This window comes from Sander vitreus, chromosome 10 (assembly GCF_031162955.1).
Source record: "Sander vitreus isolate 19-12246 chromosome 10, sanVit1, whole genome shotgun sequence".
Classification (NCBI taxonomy): domain Eukaryota; kingdom Metazoa; phylum Chordata; class Actinopteri; order Perciformes; family Percidae; genus Sander; species Sander vitreus.
Genome location: NC_135864.1, coordinates 23,115,377 through 23,128,239, shown reverse-complemented (window position 1 = coordinate 23,128,239; position 12,863 = coordinate 23,115,377). Strand labels below are relative to the sequence as shown.

The window sequence follows — 12,863 nt, the reverse complement described above, 5'->3', positions numbered from 1 at the left end:
TGCTTTAATCTCTTGCAGGCGCTGGGAAGGGTTATATTTATTATTATTTTATAATGGTTCTAGAGCTGATATTACTACTTTATTATGGATTGACATTTTATGGAAAGACATTCGCACAAAAAGAACGTTTTTATAAAACAACCAAAATATGTATGTATGTATATTTATATACATACATACATATGTATATATATATATATATATATAAACTATATAAAATTAATAATGCTATGTTATATAAGCTACCTCTACATTGCAATCATTTTACAAAGACATATAGAGCAATAGAGCAGATGTTGCTATATTCATATGACTTCTTGACTTCTTCATAAAGAGTGGCTTGAGAACACAGCGCCTATGCTTTGATCAAAGGTCACACCTTTAAAGCACTCCATTTGAAATCCTATGAAAAGGAATATGTCATTATGATCATAACCATGTGGTCTAACCTTATATCTGATGAGGTGGACAGGAACATCTCTAGAGATCAAAAAGTCCCAAAAGCAAAATGTGCAGCACAGCAGAAACTAATACTATCTTTATTTCAACAAGAACCTCTGATGACAAAAGCATCTTTGTATGCACTTTCATCCAATAAGAAGAGCAATTTCTTAAAGATGAAAACACTAAAGTCATTGCATTGTGGATCCATAAGTTCAGTGCTTGCCTAGATTTTCCCCTTTCACAAAGCTCTGCTGGTCCACCTGCAGCAGTCTGTGCTCCTTTAAGCTTTAAGGTCAAAAATACAATTCAGGGTATATTCTATATATATATATATATATATATATATATATATATATATATATATATATATATATATATATATAGTATTAGAATGAAGTGAGCTTACCAGACCTCTGTAGTCCGCTCCTTGTCTCTGCTGCAGGCTAGCTGCTCAAGGCTACATTACCTACTACTAGCAAAACACATCAAATCTCCAAACAAACTGCTGGAGTTGCATTGTGGGTAATGTAGGTGCCAGGAATAACAAGAAAGAAGAGTGCGTAGTATAAAAAAGTTGATTTAAGTCTCTGGTTCCACTATTTTTGTGGTCTTTTCCACCTTTAATGGACAAGACATCTAGGTGAGAAAGGGGGAAGACATGCAGGAAATCGTCACAGGTCGGACTCGAGCCCTGGACCTCTGTGTCGAGGTATAAATCTCTATGTAAATGTGCGCCTGCTCTACCAACTGACCCAACCCTGCCAGGATTCTTTTTTTTTTTTAACTGTCCATCATGAGTATGACAATGCTATAAAAGTGCAACCCCAAACTACTCTTAAGTAGGAGCTGGACTCAGGTCATGGTTAACCTGGGAACAGCTAACCTGGCTCTGTTAAAAATATAAAAACAAATTGCACCTTGTTTGCTTCACCCACACACAAAGAGACATTTAAAAACAACTATTGGTGGTTTTATAGTGTTGTTAATAAGTTGGAGCTTTGCCTTGGCAAACAGCTGGGAGTCACAGAGACGTGTCCAGCTTCTATGGTCATGGCAGTAAACTCAAGCCTGCTCACCAGCTGTGTCTGGCAGTGGTGCACAAGTGCTGGTGGATGGATGAACTGTTGATGTAACTACAATTACAAATTACCAGGCTAGCGCTTTCCCCCTACTTCCAGCCTTTCCAGTGGTGTAGTCTACGTGATACGCAGGTACACAGAGTATACCCACTAGGAAAGGTCAAGGATTTCCGTATACCCACTTACAAAAACGCAAGGATAACATTACGTAATGATGATTGTTTTGTGAGAGAACTTTCACACTTAAGTTCATAAATTCACCCCGTCTGTGTTGCGAGTCACCTAGGAACAACTACACAGTTGCTTGGTGGTCATTTGCCGCGCAAATTTGAAAGTGAATCACTAAAGTAGATATATGAAATGAAAGCACATTCAAACTACACTCGTTCAGTGATTTGGTGAGCCTGCCCCTGAAGCTATACTGCCGCTTCGAGTGACACTGCAGCAGACGTTAACGTTACAGAAACTACAGAAAATGAGCCAGATGAGGCTGATGCTTTACGCGGTAACGTTACAAAAAAAACCTATGGGATTGTCGCTCTGGGACGGGCAAGTCTAATGCTGGGAGGGAAAAAATTACAGTATACTCACTACAAAAAACTAAGACTACACCACTGAGTAGCTCAATCTTCTCTGCTCATAGAGAGTGTTTGTGGTTTCTCTTCTCTGCCTAACTAACCCTAACCTAACCTAACCCACATGGTGACTGTTTGTGCCTCCTCATTAAACCAGATAAGACAGCTGACTTCCATAGTCCAATGTGCAGCTTTAGATAGCCAACAGTGTCCATGTAATCAGCAGCAAGGCAGCAATAGAAGATGTCGTCCTGCTACCAAGAGCTCCATTTTGGCACATGCATTGTGTCCAGATGTGTGAACCTCTGTCCTGTATGTCTTTATGTTGATTTCCATGTCTGTCCCTCCTCCTTCCTCCTTCTTCCTCCTTCTCGTTCTTCTCCCTCCATCTCTCCCTGAGCTCCTGTCTTCCTGCAGACGGAGACAGAGACAAGGAGAGGTCGTCCACCACAGGAGAGGATGAGGAGGAGTCGGGGCAGTCCAGCCAGTCTGCAGTAGAGGATCGTGGGTATCCATCTTGCAGTGTGGAGCCTGGAAACCTGAACTTCCAGTATGAGTCTCCTTTGAAGAGATAGACAGAGCCTGGAGAAGAGGGAGAGAAGTTTTCACAACTTTTGAATGTTTTGCAGCCAAAATGTCATTTTATTTTGTGTAACAGTGACAACAGATCCAAAGTGGTTGCTTGTTTGTCCAGCCTCTTCCTCCCTTTCAATCTGAAATAACCTGACATCGCCAGACCAAATCCCAAATGAGTATTAGTCTGGAACCTCTCAGTTCATTTTCAATTTCCAAGAGGCGTTATCAACAGCCGTAAACCAAAATGCCTCTGGACATGATTGGATAACAACCAATCAGCGCAACGAGATGTGACGTAGCGCATAGTGACGGACAAATGTAACAGACTACAGCGTGCAGAGATGAGCTTTGATGGTGGAGCTTCAACATGTCTGTTACCATCAGAATTTTAAAATAGAACCTCAACAGAAAGTTCCACATAATGGTGCAAAAGCTATGTTTATGCCTGCCGTAGCGTCTCCGGCGCGAGGTGCACGAGCCAAAAATGATGTCATCAGGTATTTTGTGTAAAGCACGAAGGATCCTCAGGTTGACAGTCGTCGTACCAAATACGCCCCACATGAGATAAACTGTTGTGATTGGCCCGACCCGGGTTAGGCCCGCTGGAACTCTGTGGAAGGGGAGGAGGACCAGACAGATCTGCCAGAGCAAATAAAACATGAGCTGCAGATTCGTCTGGTTCCAGGGTTACGTTTGGAGCTATATCATAAAGATCCCTATGGAATAAAATTAACAATAACTAACTAACCCGCAGAGAAAATAAAACATGAGCGTCTGGCTTACCAGCTAAAACAGAACTATATCAGACATATTTTAGCTGCCCTGAATCTCGGTAAAGCCGAGAGGAGATGCAGATTCTCTGCAGGTTCATCACTACGACTTAATGCCAAGTAAAGCGAATTAAACTTAAAATAAACATAGGCTGTGTAAATAAAAAGACATATGCAATTCTTGTTGTCACCACTAGTCAGCAGTGCAAGCCAAATTATCAGTTTCGTTTGTTTACTGCAGTAATGCCTGTAAACATCGGGACACCAGCCCAGCCAATGATTTATCATCATTACAGTAAAACACACCCTTGAATTATGTATGTGAATTTAGGTAAAATGTTTATGGTCAAGAATTAAGGATAGGAGGTTTTAAAGGGGCTGTAATCGATCTTCAGAAGAATAATATAGTAGCAAACAAACACTTGCTTTAGTAATGAATGAAGTCACCCTCACTCTATGTTTGTGGTGATCTGAGCACCTCTGATCTTTATTTTGATTGGCTGTCCGGCTGCTTGTGCACGCGAGTTCCTTGTGCGTCGGTGTCAGACACCGAGGGCTGTGACAAAGCATTGGGGAACAGTCTGTGAGCGCCGTGCACAGGCAATGCCAGCCCACTTTTTCTTCAGTATTTTGAGTGTAGCCCATTTAACCAAAGGCCCCGTCCTGAACCTTAACTCACCATGACCTAATGAACTTCTAAATCCATGAACTAAACCCTTGTACAAGTAAAACCAACACAATGTTGTCTCATTTGGTCCTTATAAGGATAGACATATGTAATGTGACACACAAACATGACTGTTGTCCTCACCATCGCTGTCTGTGGTGATGCCACTGACCCCCTCTCTGAGCAGCTGAGTCCACTTGTCTTCATGCTTCTCTTCCTCAGCGTGTCCCATCTTCCCCCACACAGGGCCCTGCTCTGTGTCCCAGACCAGGCCCCACCTCCCTGCTGCTGCCTCCTCCTCCTCGTCCCCGTCCTCATCTGCTCCAGCTAGCCCCCCCACCATCCTGAGGGCGGACAGGGGCTGAGGGTAGCCCTCCTGCAGGGACAGATCCCTGAACAGCCAGAAGTGGGAACCTGCAGCAGGACACAACCTGGAGAGGTCAGATGCTCAGTTGGCTGATTCACACAGCCAATGATATTGCATTATTGGAAAATGTATTGAGTTGATCTTAACACTGGGTAGCAAACAGCTGTCAATGTGGACACCTGCTATGTCATTTACTTTGTGTTGAGTCAGTGAAGTGTAATTTATTGTCTTTGTTGTTTTTCAGTCTCTTATGAATGGACTCAGTTACTGGTTCATTAATTCATTCATGATTTTATTGAGTGATCTCTGAGGAAGAGGAAACCTGTTTGGGATATGATGTAAAAAAGGAAGTAACATTGCTACTGTATTAATATCATTGGAGTATACCACTGATAAAGATGATGGCATGATCGGACTGTCTCTCAAGCACAGCGTGAAGCCGAGGCAGGTCAGCAGGTAGCCCCCTCCACAGCCTTCTGACTGAAGCCCCGCGACCCGACACCAAGCCCCCACCATTGACTCGCCACATCCTCAGACCTGGAGGGAGAAGTACAAGACGACAGAATGGAGGAGAAGCGAAGGAATGGAGATGCAAGGGTGACATGATCCAGCTAACCCGAGCCAGACAGCTTTCACCTTCAACAAACTACTTATCAATGTCTTTTTTGTAATTTGACATGCCTAACGAGTCAGTTTGTGGTGTTTTCAGACCTTTGAAGAAGAAAGTCTCCCCACGGATTCTTGCCACAGCATCAAAACTGATGTTACAGCGATCTATGAAGGGGCTGAACGGAGAAAACACACAGCGAGATTTGCGTAAAGAGAATCATTGGATAGGATACAATCAAAGACAAACTTGAACACCTTAAGTCAATACTTAAAAAATAATACTATCTCATGCGGTGATCATTTCCTTGTTTCAAATTTGTTTCATGACAAAGACGAGATGTTGACGAAATCCATGTATTGATAGACCTCTTGCTTCAGACAAGTTTGTTTGGAGTGTTAGACATGCTATCCATTAACACACATTAGACGTCAGGTCTGTTGATTTTAAATGGCGCCATGCAGCTAAATGTGGTCTGTACATCTACTGGTTATTAAAACACATAGCATTTATATGAAAAATTAGTTTTGGACAGTTGTGTCATACTCGCTTGTGTTGTGTGCAACAATGAATATAGTTATGCATATAACAGTCTAATGCATCGCTACAGGATGACTGTAAAGACAGCATGTATGTTCCATTCATCTGGAGGCCTCTTTTGTTAAATCATATTGGTTCAAATCAGAACATGTTTCATATCTGCATCATTGGTTAAATACATAACATAAGACCAGACATTCATCATCATACAACCATTTTGCATCATTGTTTGTGTCATTTTGTGGCTAATTTCAGTTCTTTTAGCTGAAAGCAGTTTGAGTAAACGCTCACTCATGGTCTTGACTAAAACTATACCACAAAACACATTTATGTCAACTAATCTTTTGATGACTAAAATGTCAAGTGAAAATCAACTAAAAATTAAAAGGATAAGGTTGACTAAACATAACTACAACTAACACAGACTTTTCATCTCAGGACTAAGACATCTAGACACATCTAATGCTTATTGTAGAGCTGTAAACACATTTTGCAGGTAAAACAAATCCAAGCTGGAAGTATCTCTTAATCTATCTTATCTTGTAAGTCATACCCATATCTGTGATCATGGCGGCGGCTCAGGCTCATGCGCCGCTCAGGCTCCGGGGAGAGGCGAGGAGCGTCAGTGGCCAGCAGCTGATTCCTCTTACCTAAACCAAAAATCAAATCAATTTAAACGCAATGGCAATAAACAGCTAGATACAGTAATGCTAAAGCAATAATTATGCAGGGAGAAAAGATACAGACCAAGTGTTTTCCACTTTCTTTTTTTGGGATTTTTTGGATTTCAATGGATTAAAATGAGTCAGATTCTGATGTTGTCACTAATCATCTCCAGTATAATCAGACATTATGCAATCTCAAGATTTCTAATGACTTGGTCACTATACTGTTGTCAGCCTATATGAATGTTACAGACATTTGGAGGCATGCTAACAAGCTCACAAAGACAATGTCAACATGCTGATTGCCGATTCTGCTTTATTAATTTAATTATGAATTAAATTAAATTAATTTTGTACAACAACTGAACTTACACATGATGACTGGTACTGCATTGGAGAGAGGTTTTGTGGGGTGGGCAGGACTAGCTGTTGAACGTGTACTAGAAACTGCCGCCATATTTTCCAAAAGCAAATAATAAAACTTGAAAGGAAACTTGAATGAACCAATTCGAGAATCTGTTTGCCCACCAATAAATAAGATACATCATCTGAGAACCATGAACGTTTGTTAAAAATGTCATGCCAATCCATCCAGTGGATATAGAGATGTTTCACTGGATACAAGGTTGACTTGCTGGTGGTGCTACTGTAGCTGAAAGGTCATTAGGATTCATCTAGGCACCATGGATATCTATTCCAAACTTCAGGGTCCAATGTCGAGACATTTTACTGAAAACCACACAAGTCAACCTCATGGTGTCACCATGTCAGCTTTCATAAAGAAGAGCAACTGAGGCAGAACCTCCTGCCACAGCAGCCCTGAACCCAAGAAGGACGATGAATTTAAGTAAAAAAGCAGCTGCTTCATCCTCATACTGATGAATATGAACAGAGGTTTGCATACCCAGGAACACAGCTGACTGGCTCAAGAGCTGCCGACGGCTAGACGAAGCATGCATGACATTATGCAAAGGCAAAATGAATCAAGAACCATTTTTTTTAACAACAACGCAGTCTCACATTTCAACACAGAGAATTTCTTTTTCTTTGATTCTTTATAATACATGGCTGTCTGTACTTCCTCAATAACACAACAGAGGTCAGTCCACGCAACTGGTTCACAGCTGTCCTCAGTTATCCATTAAAAATCCAGTTTTATTGCATTGTGTGGCCCTTTTTACTATCTGAAGACATAATAATGAAGTCATTATGTCTTCTTTCTCTGATGTTGTCATGCTATGGTTTGGTTCATGTGATATATGCATTCTCACATGCCAACCAGGATCAGAATTAATCATGAATTAATCATGTGACCAGAAAAGATGTTTGCACCCTAAATTCTCATGGTGGACATTCTGACTTTTTAAACACAGCTGTGAGAAGGTCTATTTCAGATTCAGATAATTTATTGACACATGTTAAAAACATTAAGGAACAACATATTTTACTCAGACTCAGCAGCATACACAATAAATAACAAGTGGCTTAGCTAAAATAAAATAAAACAATCTAAAACCTATAATAAATAGAACACATAGTTAAAAAAACGAGCAGCAGTTAAAATAATAGTGCCTCAGTAAGCAACAAGTGCAGAAGTCCATGAGTTCATAAGCCTCACAGCCTCTGGGAAGAAGCTGCACTATAGCCTTGATGTTCTGGCGTTGAGGCTGCACAGCCTTCTGACTAAGTGTGTGTGGGGGGGGGGGGGGGGGGGGATCCTTCATGCACCTGCTGATGTAAATGTCCTCCAAGGAGCCTTACCGTAGAGCTGGGTGATGTGCTCCAGATCCTGAGGGCCCAGGCGGTAGTGGAGAGGATCTCCAGCAGGACCCTGGTAGTACGGCCTCATCACTGAGTGGCGAGATGAGGAGTGAGCAAGGCCCAGTGCATGGCCAAACTCATGGACCAGCACTGTGAATAGGTCAGTGCCCTCAGATGCTGGGAAGGAAGAGGGGGGGGTGAGGTAAAGATAGATAAAGAGAACGATGAGCTGATTAGAAGGCGTAGGGGTGTGTTGTTCTAATATCCAGCCTTATACTTCACTTTTGGTAGGGATGATTTGGCCTCGAGCCCTGCAAGCAGCTACTACAGGATGCAATGTTTACAGCACAGCACCAGATGGAGCTGTTGCACATAACAAACAACAAAGTGACAGCGTTGCTTTTCTGACAATGGTGCTGCAAAGGCACCAAATTACATTTTTTATCTCAGGGTGCCACTACAGAACAGGTTGGAGTAGTCTTACTCAACATGTTTTTTCTTCTGGGGAGCATGAATGTATGAAGCATGGATGTCACTGTGCAATTAAGATGTCATAATATTAGAAGTGCAGACGTTTTTTTAACATTGTTCCACCTGACTGTCTGAAGGTCCACTCCTCCTCTGCATCCAAATGAACTCCTCCTGCCCGTGCATGGTCTGATGGGAAGAAAGCATGGCCGACTGCACCGCCTGCCCCATCAAAGGGATAGCCATCACCGTGGTAACCATGGAGGAAGTCTACCTGTAGGTCAGTTGCCTCTGGGCTGCCCACCTGAAGACAGACAATAGAAAGGACGCTTGATGGTGATTAGGCCTCTCGGGGCAGATTTGGGAAAACTGCAGCAGTAGGCTGGGCATGGATAGTTGAGCCCAGCTTCTGTCCTGACATGGTGTTCTACCAGCCCTGTAGGAAACTCATCTCGACCATCTTTCCCGTATGTCATTAATGCAGCATCAGACTAATGTACCAACCTCGTGGAACTCCAGGGGTGTTGGCTCTGCCCACACTCTTAAAGCATAAAAGACCAGGGAGCGAATGGTTTCCCGGGACAGATGAGAAGAGGAGGGGTATGAACTCAACCTAAGAATGTAACAGAGTGTTTATGTGTGAAATAGAGAGACAAATAAATGTGCGTCTGTAAATAAACAAAGTTCACAATCCTAATTGAAAACAGAAACTACTCATGTTTATTCCAATTTGATCATCAGGTATAGATTACAACAAATTAATCTTATCCAACCTCCAGTTAATGTTCCTGCGTGTCCACATGGAGATAGCCCTTCTCCTCCTTCTCCTCATGTCGCTCCCTTCCTGGTTGGCCGGTGATTTGGATGGCTCGTCAGGTAGGGAGCAGCGTGGACTCTTCATCAACGCCATTGTCTCCTCATCTGAACACACCAAAGCACAGAAGAACCAGAGGAGAGAGTCACATATACAACGCCAGATTCAAGAAGGAGTAGCCTGAACATGAGCTGTTGGACCTTAAAGGAGACATATCATGCTCACTTTCAGGTTCATATTTCTACTACAACATGTTAACATGCTTTAATGCTTTAACATACTGTCAGTCTGAATATACCTGTATCGACCCTCTGTCTGAAACTTCTGAAAGAAAAATATATTGCACCTTAGCAAATGTAGTTGTCATGCCATGGGTGGAGCTACTCAGATGGGGGGGGTTTCTAATGAGCCTGCATGTGACAGCGGAAGGAGAGCTGAATCTGATTGGCTGTTTGAATTACGTTTTCACAAAGAAACTGACCGGGTCATCTTATTTCAGTTTGTGGGTCGGTCGACTTTCCGGGTACACTAATGTATACAAGCACTGAAAAATTGACTCTTTCATGACACATCCCCTTTAAAATAAAGCATACAGGTTTCCACAGCCACCGACTGTTCTCCTTACCTACGACTCCAGTGTCATTAAGGCCTGCAAACCTCTGCATGGCCCTGACAGCATTAGTGACAGCTGTCCAAGCCTGCAGCTGACCAGTGGAAGGGTCTGAGGGTGGGAGGTAGCCATACTTCATCAACCAATCCTATGAGTAAAGAAGAGCAGGTAGTCATCTACATACATTGGCATCTGGTAACCCTAAGGAAACATACATTGAAAGTGTCTACAAACTGTTCACAGCAAACAGCAATGTTCAAACTGAACCTATGTGCTTTTTATGGTTATGTTTAGTCAACTCAAAGCAAATTAATGTGTACAACACACAGGTCTCTCACACTAGATCAAATGGTCCTGTTTCATGCTTCAGGTCAGCATTATTGCCTGGCTTCCTCCCTGTGCCTTCCAGTATAGGCAAGGAAGGCACCAGAACCGGTGAACATAATCAAGGCAGCCATTACATTTCTTCCTAACCCTATTTAGCAAAGCAATTAAGTGCATTTGTGGGAAACAAGAGAAAACCAACAAGTTTGGTCTGATCCAAAGTTTCCCTCCATACAAACCAAATGAAAGATAGAGCTCTATGGCCTGAACATATTTTAGGATTTCTATCAATGTACACTTTGTTAGCATGCTATCTTGGCATGCATACTTTCTGCATTGTTGTCTTCACCTGGACCCATTGTGTTTGACAAACGATGCCTTGATATAAATAGGACGGACTAAATAGTGATGATCCGACAGCTGAATCAACACCTTTCTAAAAACAGTTTTTAACAAAAACTGAACATTATAACCTCCTTGAAGGAGAATGTATTATAGGACTGATGGATTAGATTGCATTAGTTTGAGCTAGGTGGACCTAATAAACTGGCAACTGAGTGTATACTGTATACGTACAGTATATAAGCTGAAGGCAATGGCATCCTCAAGCACAAGTCAAGATTTCATTCAGGAGTTTGTTTGACTGGAGCCCTTTCAGATCCAGGATGCACAAATCAGGTGTAGTAACACCATCAGGTGAGCTGGACTAACTGGGACCCAAACTCAAAGTCCAGACTCAAGGTCCTACAAAATGGCTTTTGAGCCAAATAGTCACCCACCACTCATGTTGCTCCTGGTAGTGCTTATTAGCAAACATATGTTTAGGTATGTCTCCTTCAAATTAGTTGATATACAGTAAATAAGCTGAGAGTCCTGATTGCATTCCTTGCCCCCTACAAATGTTCATGCGGTCTTTTTTACCACCAGGTGGGTGCCCTCATCTTCAGTGGGTGTCACTGGTGCAGAGGAGGGTGTGGGGGTTGTATCAGCAGCAGCAGTTTGTATCCATCCGTTGCTCAGCCACAGAAAAACAATCCACTTCTTCATCTTGGCTGAATATTTTTGCACAAAATATTTACTTAAGAGAAATCTTCAAAGCCGTTTGTAAATCCATTGGAGTCCGAGATGATTTTCCATCCCTGGAGTAAAATCAAAAAATAAGATGAAAATGGAAAGTTTTTAAGGAGGACTTACAGCAGTGAAAATAACATAATCTAAAGTCTGCTGTTTGCTGCTGAGCAGGTAGTGTACAGTAGACTGAGAGCAGTGAGTGAACAAAACAGTAGAGTTGCAGCCAGACAGAAAATCAATCGAAACTCTTTATAAAGCTCGTACAGCCGAGGGGAGCTGCCGATTCAGCTGATAGTTTCTGTAAGTTCATCACTACGATGAAAATTGTCACATTGTTTTCATATTATAATGATACATTGTTAATTCATAATCAGGGGTTGAAGTGGGCTGGAACGATCCAGAGCACTATAAATAAGTAAACTCACACCTAGTCTCACATTTCCAGCTGTATCTCCACAGCTCTGTGGATTAAGGTCTGGCACCATAGATGCATTCTGGCATAGGAGAAAAAACCCTCTGGGTTGTTTGCATTTCTTTAAACCAATCACAACCGTCTTGGGCAGTGCTAAGCTCCGGACGCAGCGACGGTGGCTCTGCAAAATAGTCTCGTACAAACATACAATATTAAATTAAGTTATTTGTTGACACAGTACAGTAACGTGAGCTATTTAAATTAGCTGGATACATGGTTAAACACCAATTGGTCTAGAAATGCTGGCAGAATGGCTCTCCATATCGTTGCCAACAAATGTTAAACCTCATAGTAAATTCCCTAAACATATTCTTTATAAATCTTTACAATCATTCCCTAAAAGAACCAAACAGGCCGCCCTTGTTGCACCAAATTTTCTTCAAACTTGCCATTTTCAGTGTGCAGCTTGCTAGCTCAAAGTTTGTTGTTGTTTCCCCAAGAGAACGGAGTGAGCAGAAGGGGAGGGACATCTGGCGGAAGTAAAGGCAACTATCCTGGAAATGTACTGCCATTGATCCAGACTAACTGGAACATTAAGGGGACTTTAAACGGCAGTCAGAGTCTGGGCCGGGATTATCTAATATGGTCTGCACATGGCTCGCGCCTCTAATGTCATAAGCAGACATGGAGTTGTTTGAGCCGATATGGTGCTAACAGTGCTGGGACGGGGTGGGAGGGTGTGCATCAGCTTCTGCGTCAACATTCAGCCACTATGGGTCAGGAGAGCATTATCAGCTATAACCACTGTATGAGCAGCGCCATGTGAGCACGCCCAGCACATCTCGTATGACTTTACACATACAAAATATTGAGCCCAAAATCTGTCTGAAATTGTGTTTTTACCCAAATAGTCTCTGGGCTCGCGCCCTCACATATGCAAATCCAGAGGATACACTTTTCACTAGGTTCTTATCTCTAGTGTCTTCACTAAACTAATGCCTTCTACCTGTCCTGGCTTTTTGTGCATACATTATTCCTGGTCAGATAACTGAACAGCTCTCTGTTCTTCTTTAACACTCTGACATCCAATGTCACGACAGCACGAATGAGTTA

At 42.3% G+C, this 12,863-nt stretch overlaps 1 protein-coding gene across 1 annotated transcript; it reads right to left on the bottom strand.

Moving 5' to 3' along the window:
- Positions 1-860: 860 nt before the first annotated feature.
- mmp17b (matrix metallopeptidase 17b) lies at positions 861-11,359 on the bottom strand. The gene is made up of 11 exons (XM_078261511.1): positions 11,189-11,359; positions 9,959-10,091; positions 9,293-9,440; positions 9,024-9,132; positions 8,646-8,823; positions 8,052-8,228; positions 6,179-6,275; positions 5,190-5,263; positions 4,866-5,015; positions 4,256-4,525; positions 861-2,680 (listed from the first exon to the last, which is right to left on the bottom strand). Exons 1-11 carry the CDS (start codon positions 11,312-11,314, stop codon positions 2,292-2,294), a joined length of 1,851 nt encoding a protein of 616 aa, XP_078117637.1. The 5' UTR covers positions 11,315-11,359; the 3' UTR covers positions 861-2,291.
- Between the last annotated feature and the right edge of the window lie 1,504 nt (positions 11,360-12,863).